The sequence below is a fragment of the Apodemus sylvaticus genome, chromosome 21, assembly GCF_947179515.1.
Source record: "Apodemus sylvaticus chromosome 21, mApoSyl1.1, whole genome shotgun sequence".
Lineage (NCBI taxonomy): Eukaryota > Metazoa > Chordata > Mammalia > Rodentia > Muridae > Apodemus > Apodemus sylvaticus.
The window spans coordinates 51,955,869-51,978,944 of NC_067492.1; the positions used below are offsets into that span (position 1 = coordinate 51,955,869).

Here is a 23,076-nt window from a genome sequence, read left to right on the forward strand (position 1 = left end):
AAGGTCCCACATCCTAGAAGCTATGTAGATAGCTTTTGAAGTGGCCAAGTTGGCTGCCAGGAATCTTGCAAAATTGTTATTTTTGCTCCTGTATTCATTAAGCCTTCAATTTCAATTCCATCAGACTGCAAGTTTAACTTTGCTCTCTTATCATTTATAGCAGTTTGCCAAAATACTTGTTTTTTGGTCTTTCTTGAGTTTTCTGTTTTATCTATTGAAGGTACTCTGGCTTTGATATCTGGGTTATTAATGTTTATATCCAGAGCAGTATTGTTTAATTGTTCTGCAGATGGGTATTTGCTGTTGACCTGAAATGTCTGACTCGAATTTGAAATTGGGGCCTTGTAGGGCATTTCTCACAGGAGGCTTCCTTGTTTGTCCCTTGTTGATCAACATTTGTTAGCCCAGTGCTGGCCTTTGACACATCATGTGCATATTCCAGAAGGCTGGGCCCGTCTTCTTGGGTTATCTCTAGAAACAACAACAACAACAACAACAAACCATTGATTCTAGGAATGCCTTGTCCATAATTCCTTTTTAAATGACCTTGCTTGGCACAAATAAAACATTTGACAGTTTGGCTTTTCTTAAAACCTTTAGGATTTTTTCTATTAAAGTTGCATCTTTTTTAAATCTATCATTTTTATGGGATGCTATGATAATTCTACCTGAGGGCAGCCGGCCACTGTTGTCACTTGTCATAGACTAACCAGATAAGCTCAGGTTGGTTTCCTAACAACCTTTGGGGCCTTCCTGATTTTCATTATATGGTGATGCTGTATGCTCTGAACTTATTTCCCCTGTCTCTATCTTAGTATCCTCCACAACTGTATTTATCATTTTTTAGTTTTTCTTCTAAGGTCTGTCTCTGTTTTTTGGATTTTTCTTTCCCTTCCTTCCTTCCTTCCTTCCTTCCTTCCTTCCTTTCTTCCTTTCTTCTCTTTTCCTTTCTTTTCTATAGCTTTGCTATCTCAGTATCTTTCTCAATTTTATTCATATTTTTCTTTTTTTGTTTTGTTTTTTCTGTTGTTGTTTTGGGGTTTTTTGTTTTGTTTTTGTTGTTGTTTTGTTTTGTTTTTCGAGACAGGGTTTCTCTGGGTAGCCCTGGCTGTCCTAGAACTCACTTTGTAGACCAGGCTGGCCTTGAACTCAGAAATCCGCCTGCCTCTGCCTCCCAAGTACTGGGATTAAAGGCATGCGCTCGGCTATTCACATTTTTCTAATTTATTTTCCAAGGCCTCTTTCCAGTTTTCATTGTGCTCTTTTCTTGTCTCTCTAAAGCTCTTCTCCTTGAGACTAATCTTGGCTCTCAGGATTAAAAGGAGAGTTACCAAAGTGACAGTAATTATAATTGGTAATTAGGTCATTTATCTCTTTCTCTTTTGTTTCTATCCTTAAAATATTTAAAATTGCATTATATTGAGTATGAAAGTTCTGTGTAATTGTCTCTCATCTTTGTGTGCCTTATTTCTTTAAATGTATTTATTTATCTCTATAAGGACGTTCTTTTACCAATTTTAAACTATTTATTTATTTTTTTATTCGATATAATTTTTATTTACATTTCAAATGATTTCCCCTTTTCTGCCCCCCCCCCACTCCCTGAAAGTCACATAAGCCCCCTTCCCTCCCCCTGTTCTCCCATCCACCCCTTCCCACTTCCCTATTCTGGTTTTGCCGAATACTGCTTCACTGAGTCTTTCCAGAACCAGGGGCTATTCCTCCTTTCTTCTTGTACCTCATTTGATGTGTGGATTATGTTTTGGGTATTCCAGTTTTCCAGGCTAATATCCACTTATTAGTGAGTGCATACCATGATTGATCTTTTGAGACTGGGTTACCTCACTTAGTATGATGTTCTTTAGCTCCATCCATTTGCCTAAGAATTTCATGAATTCATTGTTTCTAATGGCTGAATAGTACTCCATTGTGTAGATATACCACATTTTTTTGCATCCATTCTTCTGTTGAGGGATACCTGGGTTCTTTCCAGCTTCTGGCTATTATAAATAGGACTGCTGTGAACATAAACTATTTATTTTTATGATTATTTATATCTAGGTTTTTTTTTTATTTTTTTTACTGTTTGCAAATTTAATCCTTTACCAGTTGACAAGTTTGGGGTTTTTCAATCCCACTGCAGCTGTGGGAAACTCTGCGTGCTCCTGGGGCCAGTATGTGCTACAGTGGTTCTCTCCACGCCCTCCACTTAGTTTTCCAGGCTGGCTTCTGGTTCCATCTCAGTCCCTTTCTCTGGACAGTTTGACGCTCAGGGCCCAGGTGGACACGAATTCGGCCATCTCTCCGGAGCACACTTTTTGACCTTTCTTGGAACCATGCCAAGCTTGGGAGAAGCCACAGCTATGGTGCCCTCAGGCTCCTGATGCAGAGAGCTCCAGACAGCTGGGTTAGCTCCTGGGCCTCCCCTCACTCTCTCTTAGAGGTATTTAGCTTCTTGCCCTGCTAGGAAATTGTTCTGAGAAGTGTTTATTTGCAATCTTCACCCAGGACTTTTCTAAGCTTGGATTCTATGCCCAACAGTGGAAGCCATTTATAACCGAGGGCTTTTCCACCTATGCCCAAGTTTCCACCAAAAAGATGATTCTGAGACTTAATTTTATATGAATAGATATGCAGACCATAAGCTTTGCCTTGTCCTGCTAGCTTGTAACTCAATCTGTTTTTGAGTTGCCTCTCCTCAGGTGTGTGTGTGGACCATCCTCCTCAGAGTTCAGGTAAAGCCCTCATCTGACTATCCAAGAATTCCTCTCTCTCTGCTGGAGCCTGAGATTCCTACTCCCCGCCTAAGCCAATAGGCCAACAGCATTTTTCCTGCAGGCGATGCAGCCATACAGTACACAAGAGGCTCTCTCTCCATGAACGATGCTCTCCTCCAGTGTGTCAAGTTGACAAAACTAACCAGCATAGCTGTGCAGTGAGAACTTGCCTCCAAAACCTAAAAGATGGGTGAGCCAGACCGCTCAGTAAGTAAAAGCACCACACCACAAGATTCATGGCCCCGGGATGAGCACAAAGGTAGAGGTGAGAGCTAGCACAGTTCCCTCTGACTACTGTACGCTGTGGCATGCACTCCGCCCACTGCCAAGGCCAGGGAGCACCCACAAGGTTAACAACAATAACTTCAACAACAGCCACAGCAATGCATTTTAAAGCAAAAGCAAAAAGAAGTTGGGCCTTTGAAAAGTGATGGGGTTGTGCGGGCTCTCCTTCATGACTGGAGTTGTACCTTTATGTAAGACTGAGTTTCCTTGCTGCCTTCTCCTCATGGAAACAAATACAGAAGGTACCATCAAAAACACAGAGAAGCTGTTAGCAGATACCAAAACCATTGGTACCTTTATCTTGGGCTTCCCGGGCTCAAGAACTGTGAGTAATACATGTTTGCCCACATTACCCAGTGTAGGGTGTGCTGTTATAGCATCCCTCATGGACTAAGTATGTCTACCCAGTGTAGGGTACACTGTTATAGCATCCCTCATGGACTAAGTATGTCTACCCAGTAGAAGGCTATATTGTTATAGCATCCCTCATGGACTAAGTATGTCTACCCAGTGGAAGGGTACATTGTTATAGCAGATTTCGTGGACTAAGCCATGATAACACATGAATAATTTTCAGCTATATTATATCTTCTATGAGAAAGACAGCTTCTGATGCTAAAGGTTACTGAGGACTAACATTTACCTTAAACTTCTGTGTTCTCTGTGGGTGAGGTCTGGGGTCTTAGGCTGTTCTCTATGGGTGAAGGGCTGGGGTCTTAGGGCTGTTCTAGAGTTCACCCTGCTTGTTTCCAGGTCACTGCACTATACGCCAACAGGATGGCGGAAGCATCCCACACCGGCAAAGCGTATGGAGTTGATATTCCACACTGGAAAATTAAGGACATCTGGGGTTTTGCTATAAACAATGTTTGAAAGTCTAAACACGAAGCATGGGTCCAATTCATCAATATCTTGGAATGAAGTTAGTCATTATATGTCATAATAGAATGAGTTGTGTATTTTTTTCTGTGGGGAACAAAAAAGGAAAAAAAAAACCCAGACTTGTCACATTATCAGTTAAAACTGCTTTAGAAGTAAACATTTAGAAAGTGAAAGCAAGCTTGGTAGAGGTGTAGGGGGGGTATAAGGTGGTAGGTAAACCCTCAAGGATACAAAAACGCATTTTAAGTGTTAAAGTAAATGAACACCCTGGCAACCTTTTGCTGTTAGCTAAAATATGCCCAAGTCTTGTGTGCTGTTCTTTATTTATTCTCGTTGCCCATGCAGTCTGAATTAGCCGCACTGTGGTAAAATTGGCTTTACTGAGGCTGGAAAGCGGCCGTGTTGGCATGTCTGCCACAGGTTTCAAACGTAAGCTGTAATTCATGAAGGCCAATGCACCTCTTTTCCTTGTAGCTGGGTAACCATTTATGTTTGAGGTGAAGATGTTAATATGGAAATTTTCTGAGCTCGGAGAAAGGACGAAAGCTACCATTCTAATTTATGACCTTTCATATAAGGCCAAATGTAAAGGCAACTTCAGTTGTTTTATATCCCAGAGCCAGCACATAGCAGATGTATGAAATTTGGAGTGTTAGACATAAACTTTTATTACCAAATTATAAATAATTTCTCCCACTTATACAGTTCACCTTTCAAGTTCATCTTGATTAAAATACAAGGGCAGCTTCACAGCGATTTCTCTGCATTCTGCAGCTAGGAGAGGCTTTCTGGCGTCCACAGGGAAGCATCACAGCTTTTGGGGAACCTTGCTCATGGGGTTCAGACCCAGAGCCCATCGACTGAAATCCATGTTACACCAAAATGATAGAAGTGAAATCCAAGCACTTGTATGAACTTATCAAATAGATCTGAAACCAAGTACCCACCATGCAAAATGGAAACGCTTTTTAGGTAAAAACAAAAGACATATTGGCTTTTGTGATGCTTTAAATGAAAAAAATATTTCTCATAGGCTTAAACTTTTAAGTACTTGGCCCCCAGTTGGGGGTGCTGTTTGGGGAAAATAAGGAGCTTTTAGGAGGTACAGGTGGGGAACCTGTACCCCAGCTTTTAGGAGGTACCTTGAGGTGGGGAAGGTCTGTCTGTCTGTCTGGGTATTTGAGTGTCTGGGAGTCTGGGGTCTTGGTCTCTCCCTCCCTTCTGCCCCCACCTCACCCTCCCTGCCTATGCCCCTCCCCCATGGCCCTCTGCCCTCAGCTTCATGTATATGGATGAAAATGTGATCTCTCAGCTTTCTGCCCATCTACTGCAGTGCCTTCCAAACCACTATGAACTCTCGCTCTCTCTGGAACTATGTAAACTCTTTCTTCTATGAGTCAATGCTGGTCATGTTTTATCACAGCACTAACAAGTTACTAACGCCCCTTTTCTTAGTCATTTGCCTATCAATCAATTAGCACATGAATATCTCAGAAGACATTCAGCTCTGGAGTCAAATCAAGAATGTCTGCTCGTTTGTTTTAACAAATGCTTTCCACATGCCTTGAAAATGGCAGAAGAGTGGACCTAGAGTAGTGTGGCTTAGATGCTTCTGTTATTCAGGCTAAGGTCGAGGAAAGGTCGGGGTCCCTGCCAGGGTGTCATACTGGCTAATGCAGGATTCAAACAAGACCAGTCAAAGTTTCTGCAAGTGTAATGCTGATGTTCTATATTCAATTATGCTTTGGAAAATGTCGGCCAATCCAATTTAATGTGTGTTTTTATCACCTGGTCAGTTATACACTCACGGGGCTGTTATACACTTCATGACATAAGCCAGGCGTGAGACCTTTCTTCTAAAAGCATGACACTGGAGAGCATAGCTTTCAAAAGCTACAAAGAATTGCTTTGAGGCTGGGGAGATGGTTCAGTCAGTAAAGTGCTTGCTGGGCAAACACACAACCTGAGTTTTATACCCACACAACAATCTAGGCATGGTGGGGTATGTTTGTAATCCCAGTTCTGGAGAGGCAGAGGCAGGTAGATTTATAGGTTCATTGGTAAGCCGTCTTAATTGAGTAAGCAAGCCCTAGATCACAGTGAGAGTCCCTGTCTCAAAACAGAGAGATGGCTGAGTGCTTAAGACACTGACTGCTCTTCAAGAGGTCCTGAGTTCAATTCCCAGCAACCACATGGTGGCTCACAAATCTCTATAAGGGGATCCAATGCCCTCTTCTGGTGTGTCTAAAGAGGTCAAGAATGTACTCACAAACACAGAATAAATAAATCTTAAAAATGTGAGTGTGTCACAAGAAATGACACTCAACATTGTCCTCTTGTACATGTGCATGATTAAAAAGAACACCTATAACTCAACAACAATTCAGAAATAGACCAAAGACCGATACAAGCAGACGTGTGACTAAAGAGGACATACTGATGAAAACTGCGTATAGGAAAATATGTTCCACATCACATGTCAGCAAGAAACTATAAATTAGGACAACAATAAGATTCTATAGCGTGCTTCTCAGAGTGGCCCAAATCGAAACTACTGGAGATGTGAAGTTCTAGTAAGGAGGGGAGCAGCAGGAGCCAGCGCCATGCTGGGGGCATTGAGGAGGGACAGACACCCAAGCAGTCCTTGCAGAACTTAACACGTACAAGTGACCCCGCACTGGTTCCTTGGTGTTTGCCCAAAGGGCTTGAAACTTAAGTACGGGAGTGGGGAGATAAATTCAGTGATTCAGAGTGCTCATGGCTCTTCCAGAAGACCAAAGGTCTGTTCCCAGCTCCCCCAGTCACCTGCAGCTCCAGCTTGAGGGGATCCATCACTTTCTTCTAGCACAGGCACCCACATGTAGGTACACATGTGTGTGCACCGATAGAGACACATCATTTTTAAAAATAAAATGAAAGGGGCTGAAGGAGTAGTTCAGCAGTTGAGAGCACTTGTTGCTTGGGCAGAGGACTGCACTGAGTTCCTAGCACCCACATGGTTGCTCACAATCATCAGTAATTACAGGAGCAGGGGATCTGAACCCTCTCCTGGCATCCACAGGCACCAGGCACACAGCTAGTGCATAAACATAAATTTATGTATTTATGTTTATGCACTAGCTGTGTGATTCATATAAAGTAAATAAAAATCTTTTAAACATTAAAAATTCAGAACTTAATTCCACACAAGCACCTCCATAGGGATATTTATAACCCTATTGGCAATTGCCATAGCGCGGACACAGCCAGGCTGACCTTAGCGACTGTGCTGGATCCTCGGGGACTGTTGCTACTCAACACTTAAAGGACATGAGTTATGAAGGCCTGGAGGGACCCAAGCCAATCCAAAAAAATGTCTACAGGGTGACAAGTCTGTGACACTCTGTGAAGGACAAACGTAATGCGTGACTGGCATGGCTGAGAGGAAGACAGAGAGCAAACAGCTGAAGCCCAGAGGGTGCTCTCTATAAGGTTAGAAAGGAGTAGCTCTGTAATGTTCTAAGTGTGGATATAAGTATAGATCACACATGTGTCAGAGTCCATACAGTGCATATCAGGGCTGATATCCTAATGTCAACCACAACCTCTGTATGATAATGCAGGTGTATTAATTCTAGCACTGAGCTATGTAAACTGAGCTAAGCTTTTCCAAATTATTCTTATGATGTTAAAAAGTCTCCCTGATAAATTAATGCTATGTGCAGGATTTTGAAGACTGGCTTTTGAACAGGAATCTGGAAGAAGTTTTGCACACTTTTTTTTTTTCGTAAATACAGTAAAAGATGCTGGTAAGTGCCCACCCAGGATGTGGAAGCTCTCTGGTGTTTGGGTAAAAGCCGGTTCTAAGATGCTGAGAAGTTTCTTGGAATAACCACAGATTCACACATTTGTTGGCCCAACCAATTGTTGCGTTGGGACTTTATAGACCTGTGCCCTCAAAGACAGTGGCAGTTATTCTGTAGCTGAAACAGGCGCCCAAAACTCTTCTCACTGCCTGCTCACCAGCCAGACTCGGTGGCTACATTCCAGCTCTGTGGTAAAGTGAGAACAGCTATGCATGTATCCATGTCTACCTGCCTATCTCTGTCTATGTATATAATACACATATCATAATTCCGTCGGTGAGAAATGTAGTATGCAGGACAATTTGATTTTTTTTTTTTAAGACAAGGTCTCAAATAGCCCAGGCTGGTCTCAAACTCATTTTGTAGTGGAGGATGATCTTGAGTTTCTGATCTTCCTGCACTCAAGCCTAGGTACTGGGGTTTCAGGTGTGTGCACGATAATGCCTACCACTGTGGCGCCAGAGATGTTCAACTAGAATTTTACAGACAGACAGAAAGATGTTCCTGTTCTTTACCAAATCCCACCTGGTTGTTCTCTGTCTGGGATGCCAATCAAAGGCATTTAGAAGAGAAGAAACCCACTTTATGTCTCAGAAAACAATTCTGCATCTTGGATCTTGTAACACCTAACACAGTGTGTGGCTGTTGTTTGAAGGTATTATAACTTTGTTGACTGTTAAACACTAGAAACAGAATTAAAATTTAAAATATAAGTGTAAAATATAAGTTAAACTATAAGGAGAACATGAGTGTAGAAGAAATCAAGTCTTCCTGTGATCTTTTCCTTCAATAAGTAAAAAGCATGCATTAAGAATTCATGCAGTATTCCAAACCAAATTCCCATATATCACTTAAATAGTATCTGCATGCAATTTCCAATTAAACTAATTTGTAATGTCTTCTTATAATTGATGCCGTTATAACTCAAAGTTGCTTTGAATTATTTTTTGTTTCAACATTTCCATGGAAACAATCTCTTCATACATTTAATTTATATGCAGAAGTCAGTTTGAGGGTTTGGGGCTTTTAATTTTTATTTGCTTTAAATTATTTAAGGCTATTTCGGGATACTCAACAGCCGTTGTTTTAACTGTACGTTTCTATTTCCTAATATTTTAAGGTTCTTTACTGTAAAAAACAAAACAAAACAAAACAAAAAAACCTCAAAAGATCACTTCTAGCTTTTGTTTTTTGTTTGTTTTTTGTTTTTGTTTTTGTTTTTTTTTTTTTTTGCTTTCGTATTCGATTTTCTGGTAAAAGAGAGAGAACATCAGAATATTGGATCTTTACTTCAAGCCCTAGGTGCCGAAGGTGCCATTAAACAAGCCCGTTTTTTGTTTTTTTTGTTTTTTTTTTCTTTTTTGGAAGCCAGCTCGCTAGCGCGTTCTGACCATTTTTGATTCCCGTGGGTTGCCATAGGCAAGGAGGACGCTGATTGGGTAAGACGGGAAAGCGCGCTGCCGGGGGCGGTTTCGGTTTTCGGCGCGCGCGTCCGCGGAGGCCCGGCCTGTGAAGGTTCTGGATCCCGCGGCAAGGTGAGCCCGCGGCCCGGGACGGACAGGTGGGCGCGGGTAGGCGTTCCGGGTGGGAGCGGATGGCCTAGGCCGCGGATGGCCCGGGCTGGCGGGGAGCGGCTCGAGCGGCGGCCGGGCCTGCGCCCCAGGAGACGCTTGCTCGTCCGGACCACGCGGCCTCGCGGTGCTGGGCGCGCTCCCGTCTTGCGCGCGCTTCGCGCCGATTGGGGTGAGCGCCCAGGTTACCTTGGCGCGAGACTCCACCCGCGAACCCTGCGCGACGGGAAGTCGTAAATACGGACGAGCCGAGGAAATGGTCCTTGCTGACCGCCTCAGCTCGCCAACTCCCTTTCGCTTGTGCGGGCCTGTTTCTGTTTCAGCTAAGACCACCAATTTTTTTTTTAACCAGTTACCAGTATTTAATTTTATACTTAAATTAAAATGGGACAAGTTGTGATTTTTAAAATTCATTGATCTTGTTTGGGCCCCTTGTTTTATTGTGTGGATCTCATAAATTATTCAGCTGTTTCCCAGACACCTTTGGGTGTGAGTTTTTGCTTCATTTTCGCAACCCGTCCGATACCGTGATGCCTTAACTTTTATTTCTCAGATTTTCTTCAATTATGAGCATAGATGGTTCTTGCATATTGCGAAGTTGGTTCTTTTTAAAATGTTAGTAATTTCTCTGGTTCGTGTATGACGCTGGCTCTTCAAAACCGTGAAAGTGCCTACTGTGTTTCTAAAATAGCAAAGCACAGCCTCTTTGGAATTACTATTGGGAGCTTGACGTTGTAGGATGTGGCTCAGTTGTGCGCGCATGTGTCACTGTGTGTGTGTGTGCGTGTGTGTGTGTTACTGCACACATTAATCAAATGCTGGAAGAGGAAGAGACAGCCAGGAACCATCTAGCCTAACTCCCTTATTTTGCAGATGAGCCTGGGGCCGGGACAGGTGAAGCTGTGATGAGTTACCCAAGCTGCACAGCTAATTAAGTAGCAGAGGAGATTAGAACTCAGGTTTCTTGCCTCCCAAGTGAGTACCCTTAACTACTGCCTCAGCTCTTCTCCCACTGAAGGGTGGCCTATTAGACAATAGAATTTCTTTAAAGAAAGTTTTGTTTTTAACTCCCTGGCTTGTTTGCTCCTTTTGGATTGAGGGACTGGAAAATAGAATAAAATGTGACTTAAATAAGTCACATTTTTGTGTCCAGCACTAGAAATTCATTGTTTTGGAATGTCAACCCCTTCAAGATTTTGATGACTGCTTCTAGCCTCCTCTTGTTGTGGTAATATACTTGTGATAAGTATTACAGTTAATCCCACTACCAAAAGATGCATGGATGTTCAGGTCTCATCTGTGTTTGCGCAGAACCTGTGCCCTTCACGGCCTGGCTAGATTACTCACAACGTGCCATTTAGTGTAAATGCTTGCAGTGGAAGATTGTTTAGGAAGTGACAGCAAGGGAGAAGTCTGTGTCTCTGTAGCAGAGAGACCCATTGGACATGTAATTACCACTTCATTTTACCAGGTGAGCCGAGGTTGGCCGAGTCCACAAATACAAACCCGATCCTGAGGTGACTGGTTTATATACTCATCATGTGGTTCTCATTCGAAGTCTTGATTTTTCTAAAGTCCTGTGTTGTTTAAGCCAGAAAATTGTTTGAGGAAGAGGCAATGAGGTGGTGGTTAGGCTTCCCGGCAAGGTTTCTGTCAGCTCACTACTGAACCCCACACTCCATTGTTGTAGAGTACTGTCCTCTACAGCAGCACCGCCCAACCCGATTATCGGGTATTTACATTACAAATCATAACAGTAGCAAAATTACAGCTATGAAGTAGCAATGAGAATAATTTTCAGGTTGGAGGGTCACCACAGCACGAAGGACTGTATTAAAGGGTTGCACATTAGGAAGCTTGAGAACTCTGCTCTACACTGTAGAGTATTCTGTAGAGTATTGAGCGGCATCCCTGGCCTCTGTAAACTGGATCCTAGTTACCACTCAATGCAGAGCGTCTGCAGACATTTTCAAGTGTCCCTAGGGAGGGGCACAAACTCACCTCTGGTTGAGAATAGCTTGCTTTGAGGAGTTAACCTTAGTGACCTGATTATCAGGCTACTTAGGGCCAAACCTGGAAACCTGAGTTTAGTTCCTGGACTCACCGACTCCCAAAGGTGACCTCTGACATCACATGCCTGCTGTAGCAGATGCTTTTACCCCTGCCCCACTACATAAAACAAATGAGAAGAATGCAGTAAAAAACAAAAACTACCTGAGTAAGCTTCAGAAAGCTACATTTGAAGAGGCATCTTCCTAGGCTTGGGTGTCTAAACACCAAGTGCTTCTGTTTTCCTTTCTTGTATTATTTAGTAGTTGTTAATAAAGGACTTGCAGATTCATAATTGTTGAAGTACATACATGATACTTTAGTAGATATGCCTGTCATTTGTAGATGGGTGAGGAAGGAATTGGACTTTTTGACACCACCTTTTGAGTGCCTTTTCCACACAGTCTGTTCAGGTGCGGGGACTACTAGAGAAGTCAGGTTTTTCTTGTCCCATTGAAGTTTAAAATCTCTTTGGGGATGGTTCTAAAATGGCTAAAATATCACTGGGTGAATACAGTTTGACATACATACTACACCTACCCCACCCCCTTACCTCATTGTTTAACTATAAAAAAAAGTTGCTGTAGAGCAGATATTCTCATACTAGACCTCTTGGTGGCTTCTGACAGGACAGAGTGCCATGACTATCCACTTATGAAAATAGGTCACTTAACCAAGCCTGCATAGGAAGCAGGAGAGGGTGCCGCTGCAGTTGTAGACGGGAGTGTATCTGATTTTGAAGGAAGAACTTTTATCAAGGTGACCCTGGCAGAAGGCAGTCTTTTTCTTGTGTTTATGGTTCAAGAGTCTTATCTCTTGCTTCAGAAATTGTCAGAACTATTCCTTCTGCCTTATCCAATTTAAAAGATGAAAACTTAAAATTACTTGAGCCAAGTGATGGAAAAAATTGTGGTGTCAAGACCAATTTACTTGTACAAAATGGATTTATGGGCAAGTCATTAAGTAACAGGGTGTACCAGGGAAGCCTAATGAAGACTAATGCAAAGGGTCTGGCTTCCTGGGTGATGAAAAAATTGAGTTTGAGGCAACCATACTTGTTCCATATAACTTCAAAAGCATCCTTTCCAAACCACCTAGCAGAAAGTCCTCTAGAGAACAAATGAGGGGCTTGCTTTCAGCTCATTCCCTCAGGTGGTCTGAAGTCTTCTGAGACTATGTTTTTATAAAGTGTAGATAGTGGACACCTGGGGAAGCAGGAGTCCAGCGCTATTCCTGTGTCCTCTGCCACCTAAATAGGAAGCAAAACCAAGCAGACTTGCGTAGGATTTTCCTGTGCCCTCCTACCATGGTATCCAGCCAGCCAGCTCATAAAGATCTAGGATCATGCGCACGGTGTCTGGTCCTGCTCCAGACCCACTGACTAGAGCCTCCTGATGTTGGATCCGTGACCCTGGGGAGGCTAACCCAGAGAGCGTGCTCTCTCAGCCAAGCACGAAGGTGGCCCTCACTCCTGCCGCTGTCTGTCTCCTGCAGGGTAGAGTGTACTGTCAAACCCAGAGACTTGGCACCGCTGCTAAGGCTTCTCTTTGCAGCTGGTGGCCTCTGTCAGACATGGCTAACGGATTCAGAAATCCTCTGATGTGCCATGTCTGGGCTGTCTTCTCCTGGCAGACCTCTGTATATAATTCTACCCAAGTGCATACAGCGTTTGTAATGCACCACTACTTTTATCCCTCTGGAGAGGAAGCGCCAAGGACCCAAACCACATCTTCCCTGCTCTGTCCCCAGCCTGCACCTGAGGCGTAGTGAGTGCTCCGTGAAGTACGAATTGCCCTGGGAAGAGGTGGATGCCAACTGAAATAAAGACGATGCTTAACAGAGAAAAAGAACAGAAAGTTAGGAGTTTTAAAGCAGGGAGTACTGTCAAGCTTAGATTTACTTTTTTCACCCGTTTTTTCATCCTAAGTGTAAATGGTATAGCTAGAGGTAAAGTTAATAATCCCTACATTCAGAGATCCCAGGAACTGAAGTTACAAACAGTTGTGTGTCACCTAATACAAGTTCTGGGAACCAAACCTGGGTCCTCTGCAAGAGCGATTCCTCTGATTCAATTGCAGACTTTTTAATGTAGAGAAATGTACAATTAATCACATGTAGTCAGTATGTGTGTACATATGATATGACATATAGTTTAAAACAGCAATGTGTTTACATTCATCTTTAACCCTGTTTGTATGTGAACAACACTCTGAGTTAAATCTGCATCTGCTTACATTGATTTTTCTCTATGGAATAGGATACTACAGGGACTTATCTTTAAATAAGTGCTTTCCTTTTTTCCCAGTACACATGAAGTCTTAAGTTGAAAAAAATTCCGGCATTTACCATGAACTTTGTTTTCAAGAACATGGATTATAGTTAGAATGTGAGGGTGTGTGTCTGTGTGGGGGTGAGGGGGGTGTTCACATTCTATCTGGAGGGTAGGGGTTGACTTTAATGGGCTCCACTGAACTTCTTTTGTGACCTCTCAGTGAACCTGGAGCTCGATGTGTTGGCAGGTGAGGCTGGTTAGCCTGCCCCCTGGAGCCTCCTGTCTGCCCTGAGCACCAGGCGTGGCCCCTGCACCTACCCGTGCACCTGCAGTCGTCCTGTGGCTCTGAGCTCAGGTCCTCATGCTTAACAGGAAGCCCTTTACCAAGCCAGCTCTCCACTCATACTGGGTTTTGTTTGGGGGTTGATTTTTAATGCAAAATGGATGCTTTTCGTATTTCAGATTGTACATGAAGGAACTGGAGTTTGGGGGTTTAACCTCTGGTTGGAAGTGACCCCAAGACTCAAGAGAGGATTCTGGACCTTCGAGGTTAATAGTGTCTCTAGCAGTGTTTAGCTGTGGAACAGCATGTGTGTATGATACAAGTGTGTGGCTTATAGCGGAACGGGAAGATTTGTTTTTACTAAACTCATGAAAAAGTACTGAATTATTACAGTGTTTACCATTTTCTCTTTAAACTCAAAACAACATAAATAAAATTGTTGTGTGGCCAGAGTCTTGGATAACAGCAGTTGTAATTTTAGCTATTAGTTAAGATTGTAGAGCTAAGACTTGAACTGGCGGTTCAGTGGAAACATTGAAATTTGCTGAGCAAATAATCAGTTGATGAATTTCTTTTTAATCTTTGAAGCTTTGAGGGTAGTGGCTGTGGATGGCCCAATATAGCCTGAGAAGTTGGCTTCTGGGGTAAAGAGAATTGTTTTCCTTAGGTTATTGTCCCTTTGATTTCTTCATGCCTCGTAACACAGTGTTTAACCTCTGGATTCTAAGTCGCTAAGGTAAAACTCTGGCATACATCTTTAAATTGCCCTGCACAGTGTACACGTTTCCACTTCTGTTAAACTGATGAAAAATCTGCCACATGGCTTCCAGCTTCATCGAGTGGCTAACACGCATGCGTGACCTGAAGAGCATCTTCACGGCACTGAGGGGTGATGGATAGACTGGGAGTGAAATGGAAGACCGTGTACTTTTATAGAAACAAAAAAATGTAGAATTGAGGGAGGGGTGAGTCTTTAGAGTAATACATCTATACCAACTTTTAAGTCTCATGCATGATACATGGCAGTTACATAAGAGTTGTCACTGTAAGGGTGTCATGTGTAACACATTAGGACAAGTGGTTAGGAATAACTGCTCTGCAACCCTGGGCTGCTAGGGCTGTGTGGGGTGATGGGTGTGAAACAGATCACTGTTGTGTGTACATCATGCAAAGTCCTTTCATGCTTGATTCCCTGTAGATATGTTAAAGGCCCAAAGGTTTTGTTTTGCTTTTTTGGTGACTAATTAACTAGTCTGTACATTTATTGCTCTTTCCTGTTTCTGATCAGGATTGTTAAAAATGAGTCTGCGGAAGCAAACCCCTAGTGACTTCTTAAAGCAGATCATCGGGCGGCCAGTTGTGGTGAAATTAAATTCTGGCGTGGATTATCGAGGTAGTATTTTTCATGTTTGATCATAATTGGTATAACTAAAATAAGAAAATGTGACTGACCTCTTAAATGTGCTCAATAGACTAGAAACATTGTTCATTGACAGCCCTTTGTTTGTTTGTTTTTGTTGTTTTCTTTATCTTCTGCCTCTGAGGAAATTTCTTTTATAGTAAGATGTGTGCCAGTGGTGTGCTTCTGCCTTGCAATGTTTTTCTGTCTCCTGTCTGTCCTGAGATCAAGTCTGCCTAAGTTCCCTGATAATCGCTAGTGCAGAGCTGGACCAGAGAACACCCAGGTTCAGCACCATTTGATTCTGCGGAAGAGTTCACAGTTGGCAAGCTTTGATTTAGCCAGAATCATTTCACAGCGTGACCCTCCCAGTCGTGGAATGGAGTAGCCACGGATGCTTTTCTGTTCCGGTAGAGAACCCTTTTAAGGAGCTCTGAGTGCTGTCTTGTGTTCCCAGCACTGGGGAAGAGACAGAAAGAGTCAGTTTGAGGATAGTTTCAGCTACATCTGATTTTGTGGCAAGCCTGGGCTACATAAAACCTATCTCAAAACAAAAGCAACCAACCTGAAAAGGAAATGAAGAATACTGAAGACAAGGCAGAGGCCACCGGAGATGGACATGTGTGTCGTAGGGTTGGCGCTGCATCTCAGAGCCTGGGCAACTTGAGTCTCAGCAACTCAAAAGTAGTTCTGGGAAATGATATAAGATTCTGTTTAAAATAATGAAATTCCTACTCTTCTCAAATTGAGATGTGCTGAACTGCTTAGGCTGTTTCACAGTGAGATGACTAATTCAGCAGACTTGTGTGGCTGTTTCTTGGTTTCTTTTCTAAGTTTCTTTAAGGCTTTTCCTTTGCCCACACATTTACATGTGTGCTAAGTACTTTAATACATCGTCACTTTGTTCTCCATAAACTCTGAGATTTTGCTGTTATTCTTACTAGAAAGTGAGGAGTTAGGACTCACTGAAGCGTGACTGGAAACCTTTGTTAAGGAATTCCTGGAGGGTCTGGAGCACTGGCCCAGCAGATGAGAGCACTACTGCTCTTGCAGAGGACCCAGACCCAGTTTCCAGCACCCACGAGGCATCTCACAACCGTCTCTAACTCTAGATCCAAGGAATCAGATGCCCCTTCTAACCTCTGGAGGCACAAGACAATGCACTTGCAACCAAAACACCAAAACACACATATGAAACGAAAATAAAGATTTAGTAACCCACTAAGTTTCAGCACAAGGAATTGTAGCTCGAGTCGGAGGGTCTATCCCAGCACTGCTGGAAGGACGGAGGGGCTGGAGAGATGACTGTAGTTAGGAGTGCAGCATGCTCTCGGGGCGGACCTGAGTCCTGGTCCTCGTGCTCTCACTGGGCAGCCCCAGCCTCCTGTAACTCCAGCTCCAGCACCTCTGGCCTCTGAGGATGCCTACATCCATGTGCATGTGCCTACACATAGACATCATCAAAAGTAATGAAATCTTTAAAAACAGAGGGGGAAATCACTTGTTTTAGTCTTAGTGTTTTGACATAAATGGCCGATGTGTTGTGTGTTTGGTTGCTTCCTTTTGAGTCAGGGTGTTCCTATGGCACCCAGCTGTCTTCAAGCCCTTTCTCTTTCTGCCTTGTTCCCCCCTAGTCCCAACTCACTAACAGTGAGTAATAGTGATGTTACATTTTGAATTACCCCACTGTCTAATTCCATATCGTACTATGGAAGCCTCCTACCCGTCTCTGAACGTGCTTTCACTGTAGCTTAGTAGAGAAGGAGCAAACTGTGACGCTGTCTTAAGCTCTCTTTGGCTAGGAAGTTATTGTTCTTGATAGTTGATAGTCCAGTCTGATTCTTTGAAAGTTTACCACTTCTCATAGAATTCTGTCCGGTTAATGTCTTGTGCTCAGATCACACACACAGAGTTTTGAAAAGAAACCTCTGTCTGGAGGATAATGGGGGCAGAAGCGGCGATCGAGGAGCATATTAATGAAGTTAGGATCTTAAATGGGACTATTGACTTAGTTAATTGAACTGAATCTCTAGTGCGTTTTTCTTCTTTCTTAAAAATATCAGTTTTGCTTAGAAGCTTACTAATTTCATCTTTTGAAAAAAGTCTTCTGGTCAGATTTTAGAAATGTATACCGTCTTAACACAAATAGCGATTCACCCGGACTGTTTTCCTTCAAAGCTCCCTGGAACGTCTGTAGCTGTTTTTCTCTATTAGTTTTGATTTTAAAAATAGTCCAACTCTGACAAAACAGAATGCAGTGTTGTAGTGCAATATGTCGCTCTCTGTTCTCCAGCTGCTCCTTGCTGAGAGTCACAGCTTTGGGATGGTCTTTCGGGAGCACCTGCTGTCTATTATCTTAACAGATTGTGGAGACTTCCTCTTCACCCCGAGTCCATTCATCTGCTGCTGTAGCTGTTGTGAAAGACTGAGATAAATCTGCCAGCTCTGTATTTCACCGAGTGGCTAAAGTAACAAATGTCACCTCGATGGAGGCTCATTTGTCCCTGCATAGTTGCCATGTCTGGCCCTAGCTCCCAAAGAAGGGCATCTTGGTTGGAATACTCTACTGCTAGTACTTTTGTGAAGGCTTTCAAAGTTGCTGTGGTGATCACACATCCCAGGAGGGAGTGACAGTTGGCTGCCTGTCTCAGAGTAGTGGATGCCTCACTCCTCTCATGCTCTGCCCGTCCAGCCCTCATTCACATTGGCACCAAGTAAAGGCGCCTTTTGTATTTAAGTCTATTGAGTTTTGTTTAGAGTGTGAATTTTTATATTATGTGTGTGAAGGCTAATGAGTAGAGTGATTGTCAGTTGTAAGCTGTAGCCTGTAATGCTGCATTCTGTCGTACTTGTCTCCAGGGGTGCTGGCCTGCCTGGATGGCTATATGAACATAGCACTGGAGCAGACAGAGGAGTATGTGAACGGACAGCTGAAGAATAAGTACGGAGACGCGTTCATCCGAGGAAACAATGGTGAGTGCTTCCCCGCAGTGTGGGGCTCAGGATAGGCCATTCCCGCGTGCAGTGGCTTCCAATAATGCTAAAGTTCTCTTTTACTTCTGTTTGTTGTGCTTGTAGTTTAGGTCTTTAATATAAACCACATCTGTTTGTGAGTGGAAAGAGAATTTTCCATGGAATTTTGGAACTAGAAATTCTCGTTCTCCGTTGATGAAGAGCTGAAGATATTGGTACACTGAGCAGGACCCTGTGCAGTGGAAGCTGCTCAGTGCCACACGCACGCCCCTGGGCACTTAGCCTGTCCTTTGTCCTTTCTCTGTTCAAGAGTCAGGAGACTTTGTGGGGCTTCGCGCCTCTCGGTGTGTCAGAGGTGGGACCGAAAGCACAGCTCTGAAGTTCTCACAGCCTTGAAAGTCAGGTCTCGTTAGGGATTAAATATCCTGACTTTTGTATGCATCTCTTGCTTGCAGTTCAGTAGGATTTCTTCTATTTCATGTTACTCTTACTTGCCCTCCTCCTTTACCTTGGAAATGTTATGATCTTGTCTCCCCTCAAAGCAGCTGGTAGTCGCCCACAGCAGGAGATACTCCTACGTCCACATCCACGCAGCCTGTCTAGTCTCCCTGGCGGTGGCTTTTCTCATATTCTGATGGTTCCCTACACTTTACTGCTGTACTCAGCAGCGGTTGTCATTATTCCCACTACTTGGAGTTGGGTCTTACAGAGGATCCTGGTTCACTTGATTGAAGTCTGTGCTGGGCTCTTTGAGGAGACATCCACTGTTCACTTTGAACAAGCTTGTCAGTATCTGAAGATGTGTGGGATGGGAGAGGGTACACCCTAAGTGACAGCCTGACCAGTGGCCCGGTGCAGCACACATTCCCCTGTGCTCAGAATGACTGGCGAAAATACATGTTGGGGGACACCAAAGGTTTATACTGATGTCACAATAAGGACTTTGCTATCTTAAAAATGTCTTCTCACTTTTCTCCTCCTCTGGGAATTATCAGGGTAGATAGCGACTATAGTTAGTACTGGGGAGATAAATGAAAATAATGCTCTTGCTCTCTTTTACATTTCTTTTCATGTGCATGAGTGTTTGTTGGTCTGCATGTATGTAAGTCCATCACATGCGTGCCTGGTAGTTGAGGCCACACAAGGCCATGGGCCCCCTGGGCCTAGACTTACAGTTGGTTGTGCACTGCTTTGTAGGTGCTGGGGACCCAGCATTCTTGGCTCTGAACCATCTGCAAGTGCTCTTAAGTGATGAGTCGTCTCTCCAGACACGCGCGCTGCTCGGTCTGAGACCTAGCCTGAAAGGTTTAGATGATTCGCTTTTCTCAAAGCTTAATTGTGACATAGCTGTTCACAAATCATCTTAAATTTTAGGCACTTTCATTTTTCTGATTTCCGGTCATAATTTGTAAAGTCATTAACAAGTCTCATGCATGGATGAGACTAGTTATAATCTTGTAAATTATCAAAGACCATTTTAGACTCGAAGCTCATTTTATAGTGACCTTCATTGTATGGTACAAATAGTCCTTTAAAGTGTGCGCGGTGTGGGTCAGAACCCACACGCCTGTGAAACTGATACCGTACCACTCCTGACTGCTCACTCTCTTGTCTTTCCAGTGCTATACATAAGTACGCAGAAGAGGCGGATGTGAAGACACCGGGAGGGAGACACTGCTCTTCAGAGATGGAAAGATGAAGTTGTTTTGGTTCTCTTATGAACTTAGCCTGTTTTCCTGGTGGTTGGTGGGGGCTTGTTTTGTCTTGTTTTTTTTATTGACATTGGAGTAAGATAGAGGTATTATATTACAAATTGAACCTTAAGTTTGTCACATTTGTGTCTCGTTCTTTATTATTTCTGCCTGTACAGAATGCTACATTAAAACAGTTTGTTCTCGAGGATTATCCTACCTAAGGTTCCAGCAGTGTCATTCCATTGGTTGATTACTTATTCGGCTGACTAAGTGGTGCATCCCTGAACCTGTGATCAAGCATTGTGACCTCGCCCTTGTCTCTTTCTATGCTCACCATCCACACCATTTAAAGCAGGTAGATGAAAACCTTCTAGGAAGTCACGTGGTTTCAGCCTTGGCCTATAAAGGGACAAGAGTTCAGAAATTCAGCTGTTGATTTAGTCACCTAGTGGTGATATCTCCACAAAGGAGTGCAACTCTATAGATTCAAGAATTGCAAGGGTCGGCCACCTCGGGTTAGACAGTTGCTGGGAATCCTGTGCAGTTAGACTCCTTATGCTAACTGACTCCCTGTCGGGAGTATTGGCTCAGCTGGTCCTGGGTAACTGGCTGTGGTTGGGGTGGTGCAGGCCCAGAGTGCCTAGACTCAGTTTCCAGGTGCGGAGCTGCAGCTGGGAAAGACTTTGTCCTGCTTTTTGCTTTAGCAAGTGGCCCTGGGGAAAGGCAAAATGTCGCTTGGCACAGGCAGACACTTGAGGTCATGTGACTCGTGCTGAGTGGGCTGGTGCTGTCTGTAGAGACTGTTGGGGGCTCTGGGCTGGATGCGAGGGCTTTCCTTACCCTTCCTTCAGATCTAAAGAATCCCTGTTTCAGGAGGTGGGGCCGTTTTGGAGCAGTTGCCTGCCTGGAGGAAGTGTGCAGATGGGAAGCTAAGGAAGGAGGTGTGCTTTCTGGAGAGGGGTATATATGGCCTTTGTCTCAGTTAAATAGTAATCAGAAACAATTAATAACTCAGGAAAGAGGGAAAAAGGTTTGTAAGGTTTGATGGTGTGCACACTGAAAATAAAACACTTTATCCTAAGCTTCAGTAATTCATCACTTCTTGACAGGCTTGAAAAGGGACCAGTGTGTAAGTACAAATCACCAATTTGCTCTTTTATAAATGGCTTCTTTAAGGAGAAAATGGATGTCTCTCTCTCGGAGTAGAGCACACATGCTCTCATTTGTTCTTTAGCGTGTGTGAGGCTGCCAGGTTACTGTGTCCCTTCACTCTGTCACTCAGCCGCCCCGAACGCAGCTCTGCTACTCTCTCCACCGGCCTGTAGCATCCTGCCTTTGCTCATTTCTTCCCTGACCTCCCTCCAGCATGCAGGGCTTTATTTCCCTCTTGCCATTTCTAGCCTAATAGCTCTACTGCAGAATATTGTTTTCATCCATGGAACCGCTTTTAATCAAGATCGACTTTGGGCAATGCCACCATTTTATGGTAATAAAGAGCCTTATTATGCATTTGGGCCAATACGTGTTGTCCCCTGTGCATACCTTTTTGTGATAGAATTCTGAAACAAATTGTAAATGCTAAAATTACTTTTTCTTAACTGTAGTCTCCTCGTGGTCTGTGAATGGTTTTCAGTTGGATTGTAGCAAAGACAATTGTTGGAGAGCGAAATTTTTCACTTGAGTAAATATGCTTTCCGTGTCCCTATGCCCCCAACCACAGTTGCCACCATCTTTCTCTTGGGCTGTGACAAAACAGAATGTCTAGAAGGAAATAGAGCTTGTGCTTGATTTCCAGACTATCTGCCTTCACATTTTGTTTTGGTCTGTGAGCTAATCTTGGCTAATCTTGCAGGCTGAATCAATTCTTCAAAAGTGTTTATCCCAAACAGACTGTAGATGAGCACAAATACAGATGGCGGCCGTGTGGTCTGAACCATGCTCCGCAGCAGAGAGGGTTCCCATCTGAGCGTCTCGCTCACTCTCCTCCCTCAGCAGCCGAGAGGGTTCCCATCTGAGCGTCTTGTTTGAGGCCATATGTATTAGTTCCTAATGCTGTGGCAGATAGTAACAAATGCTTAAGGGATTGCCTCAAGGTCGGAAACAGCAGCATCGACTTAAGTGTGAACCTTATCACCCTGGAGGCTACAGTCGACTTCATTAGAAATGAGCACTGTGAGAAAACTGTCTTTGATATTCACAGTGGCTCTTGGATGACAGCATTCCAAGCCAAGTCTGTCCCCTCACTGCAGACTGGCAAACATGCCCATCTTTAAAGTGACTTTTGTTCTAAGAGAAAATGGCGCTCTAGGGTATTGGCTTACTCCTATTGAGGAAAGATCTTAACCATGCTGTGGCCTTGGAGTTCTCATAGCCAATCCATGGTTGTTAAGTTTTGCTTGTTTTTCCTGCCCCAAAACAAATTATTCGTGAAAAGAAGACAAACTGCAGTTTTCCCTCATCGGACCTTTAAGAGGCTGTGTATGCTCCTCAGCAGCCTCCTGTTGTAGTAAGGTGGCTTCCGGCACCAGCGAGCACACTTCTCAGAGTAGCGGTCTGATCTGAGTGTGCAGCAGTGGTTTTAGTCCCAGTAGCTGCTGCCTTTTCTACTGTATGTGGCAAAGCAGCCACAAGTGTTTCCGTTGACCAGCCAGCCGGGACTCCACTAAGGTCTTGCCTGAGGGACAGGGTGGACAGGATGCACTCCTTGGCTCTTAGGTGAGGGGACAGCCTCAAGTGACGCTTGCTTTGTCCCCTTGCGTGCTTGCTGTCTTAGTTGGGTTTTGCTGCTGTGAACAGACACCATGACCAAGGCAACTCTTAGAAAGGCAAACATTTAATTGGGACTGGCTGACAGCCCCAGGTTCAGAGGTTCAGTCCATTATCATCAAGGTGGGAGCATGGCAGCATCCAGGCAGGCATGGTGCAGGAGGAGCTGAGAGTTCTACATCTTCATCTGAAGGCCACTAGGAGAAGACGGGCTTCCAGGCAGCTAGGACAGGGTCTTAAAGCCCACACCCTCAGTGACACACTTACCTCCAAAGAGTGC

The 23,076-nt window shown here is 43.8% G+C and overlaps 1 protein-coding gene across 6 annotated transcripts; it reads left to right on the forward strand.

The window, feature by feature from the left end:
* Window positions 1-9,225: 9,225 nt before the first annotated feature.
* Lsm6 (LSM6 homolog, U6 small nuclear RNA and mRNA degradation associated) lies at window positions 9,226-20,246 on the forward strand. 6 transcript variants are annotated; one of them, XM_052166749.1, is made up of 6 exons: window positions 9,229-9,324; window positions 10,234-10,335; window positions 14,144-14,230; window positions 15,253-15,357; window positions 18,223-18,336; window positions 19,957-20,246. In XM_052166749.1, the coding sequence occupies exons 4-6, from the start codon at window positions 15,264-15,266 to the stop codon at window positions 19,989-19,991; spliced, it is 243 nt and encodes an 80-aa protein (XP_052022709.1). In that variant the 5' UTR covers window positions 9,229-9,324; window positions 10,234-10,335; window positions 14,144-14,230; window positions 15,253-15,263; the 3' UTR covers window positions 19,992-20,246. The 6 variants fall into 6 exon arrangements, with proteins under 6 accessions (XP_052022708.1, XP_052022709.1, XP_052022711.1 ...); XM_052166751.1 differs by lacking the exon at window positions 14,144-14,230 and adding an exon at window positions 14,632-14,700; XM_052166747.1 differs by lacking the exon at window positions 14,144-14,230 and having other exon boundaries at window positions 9,230-9,324.
* The last annotated feature ends 2,830 nt before the right edge of the window (window positions 20,247-23,076 follow it).

Excerpts from the sequence above, each read along its gene's own strand:
- Lsm6 (XM_052166748.1), top strand. The coding sequence starts at position 15,264 with ATGAGTCTGCGGAAGCAAACCCCTAGTGACTTCTTAAAGCAGATCATC. Across the intron at positions 15,358-18,222 it reads TTCTGGCGTGGATTATCGAG|GGGTGCTGGCCTGCCTGGAT; the intron begins GTAGTATTTTTC and ends ACTTGTCTCCAG. Across the intron at positions 18,337-19,956 it reads GTTCATCCGAGGAAACAATG|TGCTATACATAAGTACGCAG; the intron begins GTGAGTGCTTCC and ends TTGTCTTTCCAG.